This window comes from Heteronotia binoei, chromosome 7 (assembly GCF_032191835.1).
Source record: "Heteronotia binoei isolate CCM8104 ecotype False Entrance Well chromosome 7, APGP_CSIRO_Hbin_v1, whole genome shotgun sequence".
Classification (NCBI taxonomy): domain Eukaryota; kingdom Metazoa; phylum Chordata; class Lepidosauria; order Squamata; family Gekkonidae; genus Heteronotia; species Heteronotia binoei.
This window is the reverse complement of record NC_083229.1, coordinates 134,644,872-134,666,827: the sequence shown is the minus strand read 5'-3', so window position 1 is coordinate 134,666,827 and position 21,956 is coordinate 134,644,872. Positions and strand designations below refer to the sequence as shown.

At 46.7% G+C, this 21,956-nt stretch overlaps 1 protein-coding gene across 3 annotated transcripts in view; it reads left to right on the top strand.

The window, feature by feature from the left end:
- Positions 1-21,956, top strand: part of TRIO (trio Rho guanine nucleotide exchange factor) — a 287,901-nt gene that overhangs the window by 248,174 nt on the left and 17,771 nt on the right. The window contains exons 46-52 of one of the 3 annotated variants that reach the window (XM_060244315.1): positions 711-902; positions 8,381-8,558; positions 9,992-10,737; positions 13,329-13,576; positions 18,603-18,741; positions 20,470-20,497; positions 21,220-21,382. In XM_060244315.1, the coding sequence (XP_060100298.1) occupies positions 711-902; positions 8,381-8,558; positions 9,992-10,737; positions 13,329-13,576; positions 18,603-18,741; positions 20,470-20,497; positions 21,220-21,382 (1,694 nt within the window). Of the gene's footprint in view, positions 1-710; positions 903-8,380; positions 8,559-9,991; positions 10,738-13,328; positions 13,577-18,602; positions 18,742-20,469; positions 20,498-21,219; positions 21,383-21,956 lie in introns of those variants that run through there. The other 2 variants (XM_060244316.1, XM_060244317.1) reach the window with 2 other exon arrangements.

Sequence of the window (21,956 nt, the reverse complement as noted above, 5' to 3'; positions counted from 1 at the left end):
ACATCTGCAAGGCTGCTACGTGGGCGTCGCCGCACACCTTCGTGTCGCATTATGCCCTGGACTTGAGCCGGCGTAGGGAGTCCTTAGTGGGCCGGGCAGTCCTGCAATCCGTTTCCTGCTGACGTACCGTGGCACCCTCCTCCAGGTATGCTGTAGCTTGCTAATCTCCCATCGGTGTGATGCACAGAGACCACGAAGAAGATAAACAGGTTTCCTACCTGTAACTGATGATCTTCGAGTGGTCATCTGTGCAGTCACACTACCCGCCCTCCTTCCCCTCTGCGGCCGGTCCGTCAGTGGGCTGACGCAGCGGTCAGAAGGAACTGGCGGGATGTCCGCTCCCGTCCCAGTGGGCATGCGTGGTGGGGCTCCCGGGCATGCGCACTGGGGCGGGGCGCGGAAATCCGCAGCTTTGAAGTTTACCGATCGTGATCGGCGCAGGCGCCTTCTCCCATCGGTGTGACTGCACAGATGACCACTCGAAGATCATCAGTTACATGTAGGAAACCTGTTTTTGTAAGGTACCTCCAGGGTCATCTAGTTCAATCCCCTACACCATGCAGAAACGTCACAATACAGGACAGTCTCCAGACCCCTCACCATCTTTGTTGCCATCCTCTGGACATGTTCCAGCTTGTCTATATCCTTCTTCAACTGTGGTGCCCAAAGCCGAGAGATTTCACTTAATTTGTTTTGGCTTCTATTTTCAGGGTAAAATTGTTGCCCAGGGTAAGCTGCTGCTGCAAGATACATTCATGGTTACGGACCAAGATACAGGACTCTTGCCGCGATGCAAAGAGAGGCGAGTCTTCCTATTTGAGCAGATCGTCATATTCAGTGAACCACTAGATAAAAAGAAAGGCTTCTCAACTCCAGGGTTCTTATTTAAGAACAGTATCAAGGTAAGTAATCTGAATTGATCTCTTTGTGCTAGAGGATCAGGATTTTTGACTCCACTTTGATCTGGGTGTCCAGTCCAGCAGTCTTCACATTTTTCTTAAGAGGCAGCCAGAAGTATTTTGTTTTTTCAGCATGGCTGGCCTCCTGACACTTTGGGGAAGTGCTAATCAAATGCTCTGTGAAAATAGACCTGTCTGAAGGAAGGTGAATAGCTGACCTCCTTGCCTTTCATAGCTTTCTTCTCCCTCCTCCAGCACAGATGGCAGAAGTCTTGTGGATTGTGTCATGTGTAACAACCAGCCCCATCAGAGAAGTGGAAGCTCGGGAGAAAATGGACTCTGGAAAGAGGCTCTGAACAAGTGCCCTCCCTTATTGTCTTTCCACCCACCCAAGTGAAGGCATTCATTCCTCCCCCCCCCCCCCAATCTTAAGGGGATCTGATCTCTGCCATCCGGAGAGCAGTTGTAATTCTGAGTGATCTCAAGCCCTCACCTGGAGATTGGCAACAGTGGTTCCCCAGGAGGAAATGGCTGGTTTTGAGAGTGCAGTGTATGGCACTGTACCTGTCTGAGGTCACAACCTTCCTCAAACCCCACCCTCTCCAGATTCTACCCCTTAAATCTCCAGGAATTTCCTAACCTGGAGTTGACATCCCCATCTCCTTCTTTTAATCTACCCCGCTGACTTCAGCTTTCCTTCACCTCCTTCCTTCCTGCAGCCTCTACATAGGAAAAGGACAGTCTTTCTCCACAGTGGTGGGGACCAAACAGCTTACTTCATTCTCCTCTCCCCCCATTTGCTCTGAACAACAACCCTGTGAGGAGGTTAGGCTGGAAGTCTGTGACTGGTCCGAAATCACCCAGTCAACTTCCATGGCAAGAACCTGGGTCTGGCAGACCCTGCTCTGAAGCCCTAACTCCTATGCCCTCCTCAGACTCCACCACAGGATCTCCAGGAATTCCCCACCAACCTGGAAATGGCAGCCATAGTTAGGACTGGCCCCAGTGAGTTCTCCCTCAGAGGCCTTTGGTGATACCTTTCAGACCAACACTCTCTTTCTGATAATATTGTAGGTCTTAAGCAGAGGAGTTCAATTTGTCTCTTTTTCTCACTTTCCCTCCCTATCTCTCTGATTCTGGTCTGCTGCTACAGGACGCCATTTTTTCCCCTGTCTCTTATCTGTTTTCCTTCCTCAGCCAATCATGAGAAGTCTTTCTCTTTGGCTCTTTCCCTCCTCCTTCCTCCCTCAGCCAGTCAAGAGAACACTTTCTTTCTCTCCTCTGCGAAGCAGAGCGACAGGCAGCTTAGCCAATGGGGGAGAGCCATAAACTGCCAGAATCAAGGTTGGTTGTCTTTGACTGAGAGAAGCAGCTTGGCTAACTAGCAATAGCCACTTGGGTGGGAGAGAGGAGCGGAGTCAACCAATGAGTTCTTTCTCAAAGGCCAAAATAGGACCCCACTGCCTGTTATTGAGAGAACCAAGCTTGGTTGCTTTTTACTGAGAGAAGCCAGGTTAATTGCCTAGCAGTTTCCCCAGATGGCCAATCTCTGTCTGTCCTGGGGCCAGCAGTGGGTGGGGGAGAGCAATCAGTCAATGTGATGCAAGAGCAGCTGATTGATGGTTTGATGGGCCAAAGGTTGATGCACCACAGTCCCAACTAGTCCCAATCGATGAGGGAGCTTGGATCTGCCAAGACGAAACAGCTTTTTTATACATAGGATGCTTGTGGGCAAGAGGCTTGCGAATGCTGTTTTGGACTGAGATGCTGCTGACTTCAGTGAGGGAGGTTGATGATAGTCAATAACAGTGTTTGGTTGATGCTTTCTTCATTTTCTTAGGAAATTTTTGTATCACTGGGAGAAATGTGAATGTCACTTCTCTGTAACTGTATTCCATGGCTTCATTGACCTGTGAAATAAGAAAAACAAATATAACTTGTAAGTGAGCTGCTGGCATTGAAGGGAGAGGGGCTCTCGGTGTGGCTGAGTTGAGCTCACTGCTGACTCTTCCAGTAGACCCCACAAGAAGACACACACACACTCTGGCTTGTATCAAAGCAGTGTGTACGATACAGTTATCTACAACAGTGACTATATACAGATACTGGAACAAACTAACAAAGTGCTTCGCCATACATCCAATAATCCTCAAGGGACAAGAACGAAGGCACTTATCTACATTTATACAACAGCCAGCCAATGGGAGCAATGTACAAATTGCTGAGTCACTGTACATCTGACTCCAGCTCACATGATGCAGCTGTCACTGGCTGTCAGACTCAGATCTAAGATCTAAGCATGCTTCTTCACTCCTTATGCAGACTCTTTGTCAACAGGGGCATCTTCCCACAACCAAGCAGCCCTCCCTCCCTCCCTCCCTCCTCTTGGCCACAGCACAGATCATGCAAGCAGAATGCCAAGAGCAAGAAGGGTGTGCTCTGTTAGGCTTCTGTGAGCTCTGGGTGCATTTGAAAACCTGTGAATGGTTCTGCTCTGTCACCAGCACACCAGAATCTGTGCACATGGAGTGCCTCTTCCTATCAGCAGTTTCTCAGCCTCCCTCATTCCCTTGTACAGGACAGTTCAGCTGTCCAGGGCAAGGCAGATTTAATGTATAAGAGAAGCTTTTTTGGAAATAGGAAGGGAAGCTGTATTTCATTTCAGGCAAACTGAAGTTGCTGCAAGTTGCAAAATTGGTCAGTTTCAGATAACAAACATAGTTTGATCTTCTTTGTGGTCTCTGTGCAGTCCCACATATGGAGACTCCAATAGCTGGTCTCAAGCTTTTTTAGAACACTTTTCCTCTCGCTCTGGGGTGCAGGCCTCTACTGAGCATGCCTGGAGTGAGGGGAAAACGCCCCTCCCACTCAGTTTCCTCCTACACCTACGTTGCAGTCTTCTCAACTGCCTCAGCTTCATCGTTTAATCTTCACATTCTTCAAATGAGTATTGTTCTCCATCCTTTTTTTCTTTGGCCTTCTCCTCCTCCACCTCCTCCCAATTGGTAAAACTAGTTTGGATGTTTGTATGGCTGCTCTCTTGGGCTGTCCTGTGGCCAAAGTGGAACACTAGCATGAGAACATAAGAGAAGCCATGTTGGATCAGGCCAATGACCCATCCAGTCCAACACTCTGTGTCACGCAGTGGCCAAAAAAACCCCCACCCAAGTGCCATCAGGAGATTCACAAGTGGGGCTAGAAGCCCTTCTACTTTGCCCCCCCAAGCACCAAGAATACAGAGCATCACTGCCCCAGACAGTTCCAGTAATATACTGTGGCTAATAGCCACTGATGGACCTCTGCTCCATATTTTTATCCAATCCCCTCTTGAAGCTGGCTATGCTTGTAGCTGCCACCACCACCTGTGACAGTGAATTCCACATATTAATCACCCTTTGGGTGAAGAAGTACTTCCTTTTATCTGTTCTAACCTGACTGCTCAGCAATTTCATTGATGCCCACGGTTCTCGTATTGTGAGAACGGGAGAAAAGTACGTACTTCTTTCTCTACTTTCTCCATCCCATGCATAATCTTGTAAAATTCTATCATGTCACCCCACAGTTGACGTTTCTCCAAGCTAAAGATCCCCAAGCGTTTTAACCTTTCTTATAAAACAAAATTTTATTATAGATTCATTATAATTCATACCTATTCCAACAGAAAAGTGTACAACAATAACAAATCAAAAACAACACAACTTAATAACATCTCACCTGAGTTAACATAAACTAAAGTTGATCTATCTCTTTGGAGATTACTTCATGTGTTACCATTCCACACTTCTTAATATGTATATATGTATGTCTATTTATATTTTTTATTATTTTTTTCCTTTTTTTTAGTAAAGGAATAATTAAGCTTAACAATACTATCTTCCCTAACACATTTTTAAAATTTAATACCACAATCATTCAATATTTCCTTCTTCTATAACTTCATTATTCTGTCTACTCTAAAAAAAAATCCATAAAATTAAATTCTAACAAAATAGCTCAGTCCCTGGAGACCTCAAAGGTTAAGGTCTAGAAGAGATAGTCCCTCCTTCCACCTGGACTGAATTAGCTATGGAGGGAAATTACCCAAATGTTTGCACCAGCTGACCCCACCCAACCATAAATTCCGAAAGAAAAGTCTTTAGATATAAATTATAAATTTCGTCAACTTTTCCATTTTCTTGTTGCTTCAGTTTCTTTTTAGATAGAATCCATACTTTCTTCCAAGTTTACATGATCTTCCTCAGTACAAGCACGGGTTGTCCTTAAAAAGACGAGAGGAGAGCATTCCTTTCTCTCGTTTACTCTCGATGCAGGGGAGGAGGGAGTTAACTTGGAGAGTAATAATTCACCCGAGGCTGCGTCATATGCTATATATGAAGTGGAGCCTTTTTGGACATATAATTTGCCTGATTGTAGCCATTTATATTTAATTTTAAGTCCTGCAGTTTGGCAGTTGTATCCTTGAGGTCTCTTCTGATTCTTAAAAATTCAGGAGGGAGAGCCGGAAAGACCTGAATCTTTAACCCCTGATAGTCCAAGCCTCCCCTCTCCCTGGTCTTCAAAGACTCTTTGCCTCATACGATAGTCCTTAAACTGCACCAAAATATCTCTGGTATAAGACAAATTGTCTTTACATACCTTGCCAACACGATATGCTTTTTGAATGAGTGGGGAAACTTCGGCCTCCAGGTGAGTTGCTTCAGCAAGCCAATTTGCCATAAATACATATAAGTCCATTTCAACTTCCACATCAGATTTAAAACCTCTAAACTTTAAACACAGCTCCCGGTTACGAAAGTCCATTGTTAAAACCCGTTCCCTCGTCCATGCATCTGATGTTATTTCAGATATTCTCCCTTCACACTCTTGAGCTCTTTTTAAAGCTTCTTGTGCTGTTTGGGTAACTTGTTTATGAGAATCCTGTAGTTCATCCAGACGCTGACACAACGGTTGTAACATAGAGGTTATGTCCTCTCGTATTTCTTGTCTTAACTTAGACATTGTCTGTGTCAATAAATTCAATGTGAGAGGACATTCTCCTCCTGCTGGTTCCTCGTATCTCTCCAACCTTGTGTGGGAGGTGGATGGCAATTCCAAAAAGTCAGTTAAAAGCTGAACGCTTTTTCCCTTCTGTTTATCCTTCTTCACCCCTTTTGGAGACATCACTCAAAGGTTCAAAAAATATAGTTGAAGGGGTACAAACAATATAACTTTGGAGCCAGCTGGGCGAGCATTAGGCAAAGGCTCTTGACCGGATGTTGGTCAAAGCCACTCCCCCCGCGTTTTAACCTTTTTTCATCGGGAAAGTGTTCCAAACCTAGTTGCCCTTTTCTGGACTTTCTCCAATGCTATAATGTCCTTTTTTAGGTGCGGCGACCAGAACTGCACACAGTATTCCAAATGAGACCGCACCATCGATTTATACAGGGGCATGATGATACTGGCTGATTTGTTTTCAATTCCCTTCCTAATAATTCCCAGCATGGCGTTGGCCTTTTTTATTGCAATCGCACACTGTCTTGACATTTTCATTTAGTTATCTACCACAACCCCAAGATCTCTCTCTTGGTCAGTGTCTGCCAGTTCACACCCCCATCAACTTGTATTTATAGCTGGGATTCTTGGCCCCAATGTGCATTACTTTGCACTTGGCCACATTGAACCTCATCTGCCATGTTGACGCCCACTCACCCAGCCTCAACAGATCCCTTTGGAGTGCCTCACAATCCTCTCTGGTTCTCACCACCCTGAACAATTTAGTGTCATCTGCAAACTTGGCCACTTCACTGCTTACTCCCAACTCCAAATTAATGATTTGGAGTTGGGAGTAAGCAGTAAAGAGAATTGGAGAGGAAGGGGGCTGAAGATCACTCTCATTTGGAGTCCAGCACTAGAATCCAGTGGGCTGGTTGGATTTTTATTTCCAAAGACTAAGAACCGGTTGTACCATCAATTGGTGCAGCTGGGATTTTTTTCAAAACCACTTATGTTTTGCTATAGGTCAGATAATTCGACAAATTGATGGTAAGTGGGAAGTTCCGCCCCCCCATCGTATAAAGTTTGTTAGTCTTGTTAGTGGGAGGGAGGGGCTAGTGAGTAGAGCGCTTTGGGTGGCAATATTAAGGGGAAGTTGTTATTATCTAATTAGTTGTCTTATTGTTATCTACTGATTGTATTTTAGAATATATTGTGGGTTAATTTGGTTGTATTCCAGATACCAGTGGTGGGTGGGAGGTGAAAGAAGGGGGAGGAGATGGACTCTGCGACCCTCTTGGGTGCCTGACAGTGGGAGAAGGTCTTGGTATGGAAGGAGGTGGAGATCTGGATATGCTCGGTCCCTTTCCAACCTTCATCCCGTCCCAAGAAATGCTTGCATAGAGGCTCGGATTGTTAACTCCTCTTCAGCATTGCTGCTGTGCAGTCCAGGTCCATACATAATAAAACCAGGATACTGCAAGATTATCTTGCAGGTCAGAATATGGACCTGGCCTGGGTGACCGAGACCTGGGAACAGGAAGGCAAGACAGTTGCCCTGAAAGAACTGGCCCCACCAGGTTTCTTGGTCCTTCATCAGTCTCAAACTTGAGGGCAGGAGGGGGATGGAGTGGCGCTGATCATCCGGGAGGCTTCTCCTTCAAGCCACTCCCCATCCCAGAGATCACCAGGATTGAGTGTGTCGGCCTAGTGTGGGATGCCCAAGTGAGTACGGCCGTCTGTCTGGTGTACCAACCACCTAGTGCACCAGCGGGCAGCCTTCTGAGCGTGATGGAGGTGGTTGCTGGGTGGGCCTTGGAGTTCCCACAGTTATTAATCCTTGGGGACTTCAGTGTCCACGCAGCTGGATCTGCTGCTTCCGTCTAGGCTTCAGACCTGGTGTCTTTCATGGCAGCGCTGGGACTCTACCAGATTGTTTCAGGTCCCACACATCAAGCAGGCCACACCTTAGATTTGCTCCTCAGCATGGGGATGAATGAATCAACCATCTCCTCCATTATGTCCCTGGGAGAGCATTACGCACTGCTGGTTGCAACCTGCTGATGATCCCTACCCTAAAGAGGTCCTGCTGTCCTCGGCAAGAGCCAGGGCTTTTTCAGTCCTGGTCCCAACCTGGTGGAACTCTCTGCCAGATGACACCCAAGCAATTCCACAGGGCCTGTAAGGCAGAGCTGTTCTGCCAGGCTTTGGACTGAGGACAGTGATGGCCGGCACCTTCCTTTCCTTTCCTCCCGCATGCTCCAATATTCTGGAAGAAGAACTGTATTAGCAAGATATCATCAGGGGTTTTGTAATTTTATTGCTCAATTTGTATTGATATGTCAGTTTACCTGTGTATGTACTTGTATTTTTACTTGATGTACATCATCCAGAACCTGGACTAAGCCAGGATGGGACAATGATGATGATGACGGCAGCAGCAGAAGCAGCAACTTTTATCCTTGGAGATAAAAATCTTTTAATGCATTTTGTTCCCCTTTCTAATTAAGGTGAGTGGCCTTTGCTTGGAGGAAAACATAGACAACGATCCATGTAAATTTGCACTAACGTCACGAGGAGGAGATGCTGTGGAGACTTTTGTTTTGCATTCCACCAGTCCCGGAGTCCGCCAGATGTGGATCCATGAAATCAACCAAATCTTGGAAAACCAGCGTAATTTTCTAAATGGTAAACCTGAGCTGTGTTTGAAGGGGGCCTTGATTCTGCCTCGTGTATAATTAGGAATGCAGCATCCAGACTCCTCTTTTTACAGCCTATCCTGTCCTTCCTGTTTTTGAGATGTGGATTACTGAATAATGTTCCATGTCTTATTTAGTTTAAAATTTACAGATATCCTACTTTGAAGTAAACAGGCAGCCATTTAAGAATTTCATCTTTCAATCCACACAAATTATTGGCATTCTTCAGCATGAGAATTAGAGCCCCAGTGTTCAGATAACTGCATTTGGATAAGCAGCCATCACAAATCACCTTTGATTAATTCATGTTGACTTTCTTTAACATAATGATGGAAGGAGCCAGTTTTCCAGTACCTTTATCTGTTCATGCCAAACTGCTCAAGAGAAATAGCCATGTGCCACACAGTTGGGATAGTATTTCTTTTGTAAGTGGTATTGTGTTGCTTTTAAAGTGTGTTATAATTAAAATGGTGATATATTTACTATTAGCTTGCTTTAAAGGTTTGAATAACTAGTCCTTTAGACACCACTTTTTAAAAGACATAACCCAAAGGCATTATGCACATGGGACTAACTCCCTAACTGTTCCCAGTGTGTGTGAATGGAGAGAACATCGTATCTTTCAAAACTGAGCTGTGTCTTTGATCAATTTTGTGAAAATGCTGCATTGCTGTATACCATAAATAACAGCATGGAGGAAACAACAGTTCTCTTCTACTAAGTGGGAAGTTTCCATTGGAGGGACCCCCTTCCATTATGGCACCAGGGTACCACTGGATCAGCCCACACACACAAACGCAATTTCCACATGTTTATATTGTCATTTCTTGGTCTGTTGTTTCCCTCCATTTTTAAAGGTACTGCTTCTCTTTCAGTATTTCCTGATTTTTATGATGCTTCAGCAATTGATATACCTTTTTAGTGACAAAGAATTGCTTGTGTTCAGTTAATTCAGTCAACATTTTCTGTTCGGTTAATTCAGACTTTTTATGTCCCGTTAATCATTTTGTGTTCAGTTAATTCAATAAACATTTTATTCTTTGTTAACACTTTTTGAAATAAAACTCTCTCTATACCAATATTGAGAAGAGAAATTTCATTCCATTCCAAGCAAGTAATATTGAACAACACTGGTTGGACTGCATCTGTCCCCCTGCAGCTAAATGTGTTTATTCACCTGTCACAGCAGTAGCTAAAATGTCACTAGAGGGGGGGTTGGGCGGAATCAAGAATTTTAGATGACAATTTAAAAAAAAAAAAAAAATTCTGATGTGGTACATGAGGATTAGCTTCTGGGTTTTGTTCCCTTCTCTGAAGAGGAGTGAATGACTTTTTGGAGTGGTTGTTGTTTGAAAACCAGCATCAAATTGCTCTGCACTGTCTATTCTAATTGCTCTCCATCTTTGCCCATTGCTGCCCCAGCCTTGACGTCACCCATTGAGTACCAGAGGAACCACAGTGGCCCTGGTGGAAGCGGCAACAGCAGCAGCTGCCCTGGCATCCCCAGCTCCAGCCGCAGCAGGCCTTCCCGGATCCCACAGCCCGTCCGGCACCATTCCCCAGTCCTGGTCTCCTCTGCAGCCTCCGCCCAGGCAGAGGCAGACAAGATGTCAGGTACGTCCGCTCCCAGTTCCTCCCTGCTGCCTCCCCACATCACCACCCTAGAGGCTGGCCTTAGCCAGATAGGCAGACACCCAGCAAATGCACAGCAGAATGGCCCCGAGAGAGAAGCAGAGAAGATGGCAAAGACGAAAGCAGCAGAGAGCCCCCAGAAGACACGGAGAGGAGCTCTGGGCTCAGCAGATGCAGATCAAAGGGAGCTCCGTGGCAATTCTGAGGAGACCCATTCGAGGAGCAGCCTTGGATCCTTGACCCTGGGGAAATCCAGGCCTGGAGCCGTCTCGCCAATAAACTCTCCGGCGACTGCTTTCCCTTCTCCTTTTGGCAAGGAAGTCTTCCCCCCCAGCAGCCCCCTGCAGAAGGGCTCCTTTTGGAGCTCGATCCCGGCATCCCCCGCCAGCCGCCCCGGCTCCTTCACGTTTCCTGGGGACAGCGACTCCCTCCAGCGCCAGGTGCACCGCCTCTCTTCGCACAGCAAGGACACAGACCGCATGAGCACATGTTCCTCGACCAGCGAACAGTCAGTACACTCCACCCAGAGCAACGGGGTAAGAGACGGAGCGCTTCTGTCCTGCCGGCTCTCTAAACACCTTCCCGTGCTGCCCCTCCTCTGCGCGGCCATCACTCTGCATACTAACTTCTGACTCTCCGGTGCTGCATCACTGCTCTGAAATAATAATCAACTGCTCCAGCCTCAGGGTCTGTGTGTGGGTGTAGACACACAGGAAAGCCTTCTAACCCTCTCTAAATGTGATTCCTGCCTCTGCTGAATTATTTTTAAAAAACCATGCTAGTCTGACTTCTACTAACTTGCTCTTGGCTTTTCTCCCATCTAACATGAAGGCAGACATTTTAACATGCTGTGGACGGCCACCGTAGCAGATCTCAGCTTATTATGTATTTCCCCTGCAGAACAGTTCAGAACTTACTCCTTTGGCATCGACATGCAAGCACACACATAACGATGGCCCTGCTGAGTCAGACCAGCATCCTTGTTCCAACGGGGACCCTCTGGAAAGTTCACAAGCTGGGCCTGAATTTGGCAGCCCTCCCTCCCTCTCTGTTGGCACCAGCAACTGGCATTCAGAGGGCAGCTGCCTCTCCAGGGCTCACATTCAGCTAGCCAGCTACCCCTCCAAGCTCCCGTCTCTGCTTTTTGTAACCTAGTTGCACCACAGCATTTTGCTGATCTGTTGTCTTTAATATGCATACCTAGTCCTGGAACCTTCTAGCATCAGAGTGCTGGTAAGCAAGACACAGCTAAAAGGCTGCGACAGTTGCCCCAAAGCTAGAAGACCTGAGATGCTTTGCTGTCTCCAGTGCTCAGAGGAGACCAGCCAGCCCACAGCCTGCCTGGATAGACCACACGGCATTCACAGGACACCTGCAGGCCCCTGAGAAGGAGCACTGGGTGGGACTGGGAGTGTGATGGGCACATTCTAGCTCTGGGGTTGGTATCTCCTCCTCCCCTCCCCTCATTCAGGTGTCCGTGTCCTCTTTACCTCCCTTGATAGCTTCAGCACAACACAAATTGCAGGTCACGGCCTTCAGAACCTTTCTTGGAAGCATGCACTCTTTGGATTTTTTAACCATGTAGCACTCTCGAGACTTCCTCTTTTTATACTTCTTGTTCATAGTTTTAGAGTCAGAGTTCTGCTTTGCATGCCTGTTCCTGTTTGAACTTCCATGATTTGTATTTGATTTGGCTTGGGCTTTCCTCCTTAAATGGTTTCCTTCGCTTAGAGAAAAGTTAGCTTGGCTGCTAGGATAAGCAGGCTTTCAGTTGCCATTAAGAAAAAGGGCCTCTTAAAGAAAACATTATGTTTTGTTAGTGTTAATCTCTGGCACAATGGGAGCCAAGTGTCATGTCTTTCCTGCTAAAGCATCAAAGATGGGTGAAGCATTAGATGATATAGATGCAGCTGGGCAGCCATGTTGGTCTGAAGGAGCAGAACAAAGTTTGAGTCCAGCAGCACCTTTAAGACCCACCAAGTTTCATTCTGGGTAGAAGCTTCCGTACACATGCACACGTGAAAGCTTATACTAAGCATCAGTTCGTTGCGTGCACACAAAAGCTTACACCCAGAATTATACATTGTTGGTCTTTAAGTTTCCATTGGACTCAAAGTTTGTTCAAAAGATTGAAGTGTCTCAAATTCGCAATTGTTTGGGAAGGGAGTGTCTTTAGACATCTGCGCATTCCAACAGTTTCCTTTTCTCCATGTCCTGGAGTTGGAAACTCTACTTGGCAACTCAGAACTTAATGTTTGCAATGGGAATTATGCCAGTGGTGAGAAGAATGTCAAAATTAGCAAAATATTGCTTCTTTGTTGAATTTTTTCCCCAGGTATTGAGGGGGAGAGTAAGGGGGTGGCCACATCCTGTCTCCAAGACAGTTGCATGGAACAATTTTGTTGTAAATTCTCCACAAACTTTGATTGCAACTTAAATGAGCAAATTTGTAGCTTTCAGCCTATATCTGTTTCGGACTCCAGTGTTTCTCATCCATTCGTGTAGCCGAAATGGGTTGGCAGGCTAAGCAGAGGATGTCTCGGGGAGGAGAAGCTGGAATGTGGGGGCAGTGGGGTGGCTTAATGGTTGTGGACTTCGGTTCCACTTTTCTCCTCTTGAGTTAGCAAGACCAGCATTTTTCCCCACCTCTGCCTTAAGCCAGGGGTCTTATCTGGACAGACCCAGTAACGGCAGAACTTGAAGAGGACTTAATAATTTGCAGGCAGGCATCTTTTAAAATGGAAGCAGAGTTTGTCAATGCTAATCTTTGGTTCTTCCAGCCCAACACGTCAGCTTTCCTGTAATGCTTCTTCAGGAAGGAAACCAAGCAATTAGTATACAGACACAGAAATCACAATTGCATTTAGAATGCCTGCTCTGTTGTCCTCTTATGTTGGCGATCATATATAAAGGCTCCGTTTACCAGATAGCAGGAAACTCTTTTCTCTTCGATTACTAGCTTCATGCAAACCAAGTTTCTATCTTTGGTGAAAGTTAGCCTAAACTTAGGTTTATTGAGATGGATATATCTCAGTCATACTGATGTTGTGGAACATAGATGCTTGCTTTGTATCTGTCTAAATTTTTCCCTTTTTTCTCCCCTTACACTGAATTTGTTAATCCACAGAGTGAAAGTAGCAGCAGTAGCAATATCTCCACCATGCTGGTGACACACGATTATACGGCAGTGAAGGAGGATGAGATTAATGTCTACCAAGGAGAGGTCGTGCAAATTCTAGCCAGCAACCAACAGAACATGTTTTTGGTGTTCCGAGCCGCCACTGACCAGTGCCCCGCAGCCGAGGGCTGGATCCCCGGCTATGTCCTGGGGCACACCAGTGCAGTCTCCGCTGAGAACCCCGATGGAACAATGAAGTGAGTCTCTGGGCTATGCTTGACATGGGACACTCTCCAGAGGGGCTGAGGACAAATCCGCTGTAGGAAAAGCAGCCAAAAGCCCTGGGGCACCGGGGGGGGGGGGCTCCAGAGTCATTCTATCGGGCGAAGGGAGCTTTGCCTCCCCAAAATCTGGCCGGTCTCTCCAGTGCTGCTGGACCCGAGCCTCGCTGTTCCTCTGCAGACCAACAGGGCTCCCTCCAAAACTGCCATCTTTATTGTGTGGGCTAGAGCCCCCTCCGTCAGATGTGTCCTGCCTGTAAAGGCTTTAAGGGGCCTCAGACCTGTCTTGTTTTTGCATTCTGTTTTGCTTTTTAAAGACATCCAAACTTCATATTGAAAGTTTCTGATATTTAGAAAAAATGATTATAATAATAATAATAATTTTTTATTTCTATCCCGCCCTCCCCGCCGAAGCAAGCTCAGGGCGGCTCACAGCATAAAATACACATTACATCAGTTTACATTATAAAAACATGGTTAAAACAGTTATAAATTATTAAAATTAACATAACAATATGGCGTTGTAAACATTAGATTTCGTAACATCAGATAATAAAAACATTTCCAGCAGCATACCTAGCTTTATTGCTGATTCTATCGCTAGTTGAAGGCCACCTTGAAAAGGTGGGTCTTACAGGCCCTACGAAATTGATCTAAACATCTTAGGGCCCTCATCTCCTCGGGGAGTTGGTTCCACAATAATGGAGCGACGACCGAGAAGGCCCGATCCCGGGTGGCCTTCAGTCTGGCCTCCCTTGGCCCAGGGATATTCAACTGGTTTTTCCCAGATGACCTCAGTGCCCTCTGGGGCTCATATGGGGAGAGACGGTCCCTCAGGTAGGTAGGTCCTCGGCCATATAGGGCTTTAAAGGTGATAACCAGCACCTTGTAGCGAACTCGGTATACCACTGGCAGCCAGTGCAGCCCGCGCAGCCCCGGCTGTATGTGCTCCCACTTTGGGAGCCCCAGCAACAGCCTAGCCGCCGCGTTCTGCACCAGCTGCAGCCGCCGAGTTCGACACAAGGGCAGCCCCATGTAGAGGGCGTTGCAGTAGTCCAGTCTCGAGGTGACCGTAGCATGGATCACCATTGCTAGGTCACGGCGCTCCAGGAAGGGGGCCAACTGCTTTGCCCGTCGAAGATGAAAAAACGCGGACTTGGCAGCGGCCGCTATCTGTGCCTCCATTGATAATGAAGGCTCCAGAAGAACCCCCAGGCTCTTGACCTTATGTGCCGCTTTAAGCTGCACACCGTCAAGGACCGGCAAAGGGATTTCCCTTCCCAGGGCACCGCGACCCAAGCAAAGGACCTCTGTCTTCGTTGGATTTAACTTCAGCCCGCTCAGTCTGAGCCAACCTGCCACGGCTTGCAGTGCTAAGTCCAGGCTTTCTGGGACGGAGCCAGGCCGGCCATCCATTAGTAGATAGAGCTGGGTGTCATCAGCGTATTGGTGGCACCCAAGCCCAAACCTCCGGGCAGTCTGGGCAAGGGGGCGCATATAAATGTTAAACAACATCGGGGAGAGAACTGCCCCTTGTGGCACCCCACATACTAGTGGGTGCCTCCGGGACCGCTCCCCCCCAATGGCCACCCTTTGTCCCCGTCCTTCGAGGAAGGAGGAAAGCCACTGTAAGGCCAATCCCCCAATCCCCGCGTCGGCGAGCCGGCGGGCCAGTAGCTGATGATCGACCGTATCAAATGCGGCCGACAGGTCCAACAATATCAGCACCGCCACGCCGCCTCGATCCAGATGCCGCTGGAGGTCATCCACCAAGGCGACCAGCACTGTCTCCGTCCCATAGCCCGGACGGAAGCCGGACTGGTGAGGGTCTAAGGCGGAAGTGTCATCCAAAAAACCCTGCAACTGTGACGCCACTGCCCTCTCTATAACCTTACCTAAAAATGGTAGGTTCGAGACCGGTCGATAATTTGCCAATTCGGCCGGATCTGCTGTACTCTTTTTTAGGAGAGGGCGGACCATGGCCTCTTTCAAAGATGTTGGGAATTGCCCTTCCAAGAGGGATCTATTTATGATATCCCGTATAGGATATCTAAGCTCCCTCTGGCAAGATTTAATTAGCCAGGAGGGGCATGGGTCAAGGTCGCAAGTTGTAGGGCGTACAGTTGAGAGGACTTCGTCGACTTCCCCAAGACTGAGCGCGTCGAAGTGATCCAAGATTATTGTCATAATGATTTGAGAAAGATCAAGGAAGTTTAATCTCTCGTACCTGGAGCAGCTCTGCATGAAGGGCGACTGCATGTGCTGAGCGGCATCCTCCCGTGTTCGCTTTGAAGGGTCTCGGCAAAACCTGGTTTGGGGCGGGGGAGAAATTGCGGGGGATGAAACATTTCAGAAACAATGTTCCTATAAGTCCCAGCCCACTCTTATCCCTAAATTAATTTTAAGGCAAGTCATCCAATTATAATAAGCAGCTGAGTGTGTGACTTGGAAAACTGGTAGCCAGGAGAGGAAGCTGGAGCAGTTTAGCTGGCTGGCTGGTAAAAGCAGGTGCTGCAAAGGTGAAGAGCAACATCTGGCCTGAGTTTTGGTCACAGGTGGTGCAGAGACACAAAGCCACAGTGAAAGAAGACCTAATTTAGCATTATTACGAGATTGATGGCACCCATCATGTGACATTTCAGGGAGGACAAAAGTGTGTTTGCACAGAGGCCGTTCTTACTTAAAGGGGGCCGTGGGAATTAGTGTCAAAAATGGTCAAGAATCCTATTTGTACCAAACCTTTAAAAGATTTTCTAGCATAGGCAGGCAGCAGAGATGGATGGGCACAGCGTCTTTCTAGAGCAACACAATCACAGGAGAGCCATTATCCCGTTAGCTTGGCAGGTGAATGTGTCGGTTGGCATTTTCTCATCTGTGTTCTTCCAAACACTTTGATATCAACCAGTTGCCCAGGCTCCACCACTCGTGCTGCACTTTCTGCTAGAATGGAAGGGGTTAGCATTCAGCCCTTCAGAAAGTTCCCGTGCCCCTCCCCCCCTCACAGAAGGGGTAAAAGCCCTTGCAGGACTGAAAGCTTTCTCTCACATCAAAGCATTCCCTGCCTGTCTCCCAAGCATACCAGCTTTCTGTATGTAAAGACTTTCACGTGTATATGAACACAGGATATATGGAGAACTGTCTTTTTAAAATATTATTTAAAATTTATTGCAGTAGAAAATAAAAGTTTCTCCTCAAAACCCACCTTTTCCCACACATTTATATTCGACATGTTACATTTAGAACTGATAGATCCAAGTGGGCAGCCGTGTTGGTCTGAAGTAGTAGAACAAACTAGGAGTCGATTGCAGCTTCAAGACCAACTTAGTTTTATTCAGAACGTCAGCTTTCACGTGCAGGCACCCTTCTTCAGACGAGGAATGAGGTACAGTAAGCAGAGCCACATATAGCTGGTGGGGTTTGGAATAGTGGTACAAAGTTAAAAACCAATAGCAGAATAGTAAAATTAATAAATTCAGAGAACCTTTGATCTGGGTTGAATTAGCATGGGAAACCATAAAACAGTAACATCTCATTACATATGCTAAACCCAATTTCACCAAGTAGGGCAATATATCCACAGTATTCCAATGTATTTCTCTTTTAGGATAGTTTATCAGAATGCTTTTGTATTGACATACTCAAACTAGGGATATTGGCTGTTTATCTCATTACATATATTAAACACATCTTCTACTATATTTTAATATATTTTTCCTAATGGCAAACTAGAATGATGTATATATTTATGTTACATGTTAAAAGGGAGGGAGGGACGGTGGCTCAGTGGTAGAGCATCTGCTTGGGAAGCAGAAGGTCCCAGGTTCAATCCCCGGCATCTCCAAAAAAGGGTCCAGGCAAATAGGTGTGAAAAACGTCAGCTTGAGACCCTGGAGAGCCGCTGCCTGTCTGAGAAGACAATACTGACTTTGATGGACCAAGGGTCTGATTCAGTATAAGGCAGCTTCATATGTTCATATGTAAATTATGTTCATATGTAAATATGTTCATATATAAATTGGACAGAAAAAACATCTGGGAAAGAAATGCCTTCTTTTTGACCCAGGTTTATTAGCAACAGAATAATTAACAGGCATTCTCACATTCTGACATGTTACTGTTTTATGGTTTCCCACGCCAAGGCAATGCAGATCAACGGTTTTCTGAATTTGTTAATTTTACTATTCTGCTCGTGGTTTTTAACTTTGTACCACTTGGCATTCCAAACCCCACCAGCATATGTGGCTCTGCTTACTATACCTCATTCCTTGTCTGAAGAAGGGTGCATGCACACGAAAGCTTATGTTCTGAATAAAACTAAGTTGGTCTTAAAGGTGCAATCGACTCAGAATTAGAACTGATTTTCATTCTGCTTCTTCATTTCTATATAATCGTAAAACAAAAATAAGAAAATACAGAAAAGAAAAAATGATTGCATATCATAATTATATGTATCAAAAGGTGATTATATATAATAAAATATATGAAATAGAAAATATTTCTTCCCAACACCCCCTTCATTTTTGATCATTGTTTACAAAATACAATAAAACTTATTTCTGTTGGGATACATATTCAACATTTTACATTTCAAATTCTGTAACTAATCTGTTTTTCAACTGAATTATTAATTTCACCATTGTTGCATACTCAAGACTACATATTTTCACCATTTCTGCATACTCGCTATTACTTTTGCCTCTTTCACCTGCATGGGGCCAAGCAGACAAAAGAGGCAGCGCTGCGGTGATCCACCTCCCCACCATTTAAATGCTCTCACTGATCAGCAGGGGTCTTTAAATGGGAGGGGGGAGGCAGATTTGCCATTTCTCCACCTAGCGGGGAGACACCCCCCATGGGGGGCAGGGACAGGATGGGGGCAGCTTGGGGCAGCAAAAAACCCAGCACCGCCCCTGTCTGCCTGCTGGTTTCAAAGACATTTCCGAGGCTAAATCACCTACCAGAAATCCCAGCTGATTACAACGCCTTCGTGTTTTGGCTTCAGGAAGTCGTCATCTTGGCATACAGCACTCCGTCTGAGGAAGAAATCTGAGAAAAAGGATAAAGATGGCAAAAGGGAAGGCAAGTTAGAAAATGGTTACCGTAAGTCCCGAGAAGGTCTTGCCAACAAGGTTTCCGTGAAGGTACACCTTCCTCATATTGTGTTTTCATAAAAATGATATTGCGTTGGTAATTTAGGGGAAACAGCTGTTTCTGGAGCTTTTTCAAATGGGAAGGGGCCTGGGCTTTTGATGGGACATCCTGTGCAGTGGATGAAATAACAGAACATTCTACTTTTCATGGGGGTGCATTCAATTTGGAGGCCGGGGAGGGGTGAGCTTGTGACTGAAGGGCAGTTTCTCCTACAGGCCTTTTCCCCAGCTTCCTCTTTCAGCTTGTGGGGGCGGGGTGGAAATCCTCAGACTTCCTCAGCTGAGAAGAAAAGTATTCTCTGTATTAAAAGCCAGTTTGGTGTAGTGGTTAAGTGTGCAGACTCTTATCTGGGTGAACCAAGTTTGATTCCCCACTTCTCTACTTGCAGCTGCTGGAATGGCCTTGGGTCAGCCATAGCTCACATAGGAGTTGTCCTTGAAAGGGCTTCTGCTGTGAGAGCCCTCTCAGCCCCACCCACCTCACGGGGTGTCTGTTGTGGGGGGGAAAGTTATAGGAGACTGTAAGCCGCTCTGCAGTTGTCTTCGTAAAACTATTCCTAGTCCAGTTGTCTTTAAACTTTAGTCTAATTCCAGCCGACATATGTGCCATTATTCTTGAATGTACCACCCCAATTTATTTAAATACTGAAATGCCCCCTTTCCCACCAACTGCAGCAGCCTTGGATAACTTACAAAGATGCTTGACCTGCAGGCACCAAATAATGGGAATTCAGACGACAGACAAGAGCACAGCTACACCACTTTCCCTCCATTTCAGAAGAAGGGTGTCTTTTGCACTGCAGATGCTGGCCTAAAAAGACCCATGGGCATTTCTTGCCACTGGCGGATAGGGTGGGGTCCCCCATCTCCAGGGTCTCCTGGGTGTTCTGCCTCTTTGGAGTCACCAGTGGAAAGGAGCAGGCCCAGATTTTTAACTCAATGCACAGCTATTAAAGGGAGCTCAGCTGGGAGGGCCTGAGGTGGGGGGCAGGCTCCAGGCAAAGGGGGAAAAGAGCCGCTTTCCTTGCACATGCACATTTATGACATGCACATCAGCGCACATGCTGTGTACAGATTTCAGGTATGCATTCAATGAGACCCAATGGGCATCCATCCAGTGACCCCATGGTGTCTTCCAGGGAGTGGGCAGCCATGTTGGTCTGAAGCAGCAGAACAAAGATCGAGTCCAGTGGGGCACCTTGAAGACCAGCAAAGTTTAATTCTGGGTAGAAGCCTTCATGTGCAGGCACACTTCAGATAGCATTATGTGTGATGGCGAAGGAAGTCTTGCTCCAGTGTATCTGAAGAAGTGTGCCTGCACACCAAGGCTTCGACTCAGACTTGATCTTTGTTCCATAATGTCTCCTTTGATTCCTGTGAAGCGAGTACTGCTTTTTTGCTTTGCTTTTCAAGGGTCTGGGGAGAAATCTGGACTCTGGGGTCATAGCAGGGGAGGGGGGATAGAGCAGCATAAAGCAGCTCTCCTTCCAGGGCTGTCAGAAACCATTTGGAAAGAAAGGGCACAACTGCAGAAACATTTGTCCTTCAGGGCTGGTTGGGGAAATGCGGAGTGGAGAGAGCTTCCTCCTCCCCCGCCCTTTGGGGCACTGGTGGGTCTCCCGCCACATTCAGCACTTCTGGCCATGAGGCCCCTTCCTGGCACTGGCATCAGACTAAATCACTTCTACATGCTAATTCCTTTCCACTTCTCCTTTTCAGCTTCTCAACCCCAACTACATTTATGATGGTGAGTTGAGTTTAAATTCAAAATTGCATCATTCTGAAGTCATGTTTTCCCATTCTTGCAATGGTGGGAGTCATTATTCACTTCTAGAAGGAATTCAATCAAGCAGTGGACCTGCCTGTTCATCCCTCATGGGGGGGGGGGCGGCAGCAGCATCTGGCTCCCCTTAAAGCCCCTTCACGAATCCAGCCAGCTTGGATTTCTCTGCACTACCCAGGATTTTCCCCAGGGACATCTTGGGGGGGGGGGGGGAGTTGGAAAAGGCTTTTGAGGCCTTTGCACTCTCCCCCCAGAAGGCAAATGCCTGCACTCTCTCTGATTGGAAATTCCTGGAGTGGGGCTCCATTCACATTCCCTCAGCGGCTATCAGAGCAGGGGGGGGGGGGAGGATGGGCACCAAGAGGCCTCTAGACATCTGCTGAGAGGGAGAGGGGTGTGACTCAGTGGCAGAAGGTCCCGGGTTCAATCTGCGGCACCTCCAGTTAAAAGGATCAGGTAGGAGGTGATGTCACAGACGCTGGAAAGGGACTGCCTGTTGGAGTAGACAATTCCGATGGTGCCAGAGCAGCCTTCTGATTCCGGCTAAGGCCATTTCATGTGTACAGAGTGGAATGCATTCTGCATGGTAACACGTCAGTAGCTTCTAGGCTGCATGCAGTCATATGATGATGAGCAAGACGTATAACTTGCAGCTTTTTCATGGCAACTGCTTCCTCCTCTTTCAGTTCCCCCAGAGTTTATTATACCACTAAGTGAGACAACATGCGAGATAGGAGAGACTGTCATTCTGAAGTGCAAAATTTGTGGTCGTCCAAAAGCTTCAATAACTTGGAAAGGTCCTGATCACAACACCCTGAGCAATGACAGTCACTACAGCATCTCCTGCAGGTAACGTGGCTTCTTGGCACAGCACGCGGCAGACTGCACTGAAGGGCGACAGGCATGCAAGCGTCAAAATAGCTTGGAGGGCTTTAAGTGGTCACTTCAGTTCCCCAGTTCTCTGCCATGAGGCCCCCCCACACACACACACACAGAAGCCTGCAGGTCCTGCAACTTCCAGAGTTTCTTCTCAGACCAACTCAACAGATGTTGGTTTCCAAGCCACTGCTAAAATACTTTCTAGAATCTGTGTGATAGGAAGGGTAGTGGCACTTCAGTTCCAGAGGCTATTTTGTGAATACATTGAATACAGGACCAGAACCAATGGGTTGAAATTAAATCAGAAGAGTTTCTGGCTCAACATTAGGAAGAACTTCCTGACTGTTAGAGCGATTCCTTAGTGGAACAGACTTCCTCGGGAGGTGGTGGGCTCTCCTTCCTTGGAGGTTTTTAAACAGAGGCTAGATGGCCATCTGACAGCAATGAAGATCTTGTGAATTTAGGGGGAGGTATTTGTGGGGTTTTGCATTGTGCAGGGGGTTGGACTAGATGACCCTGGAGGTCCCTTTCAACTCTATGATTC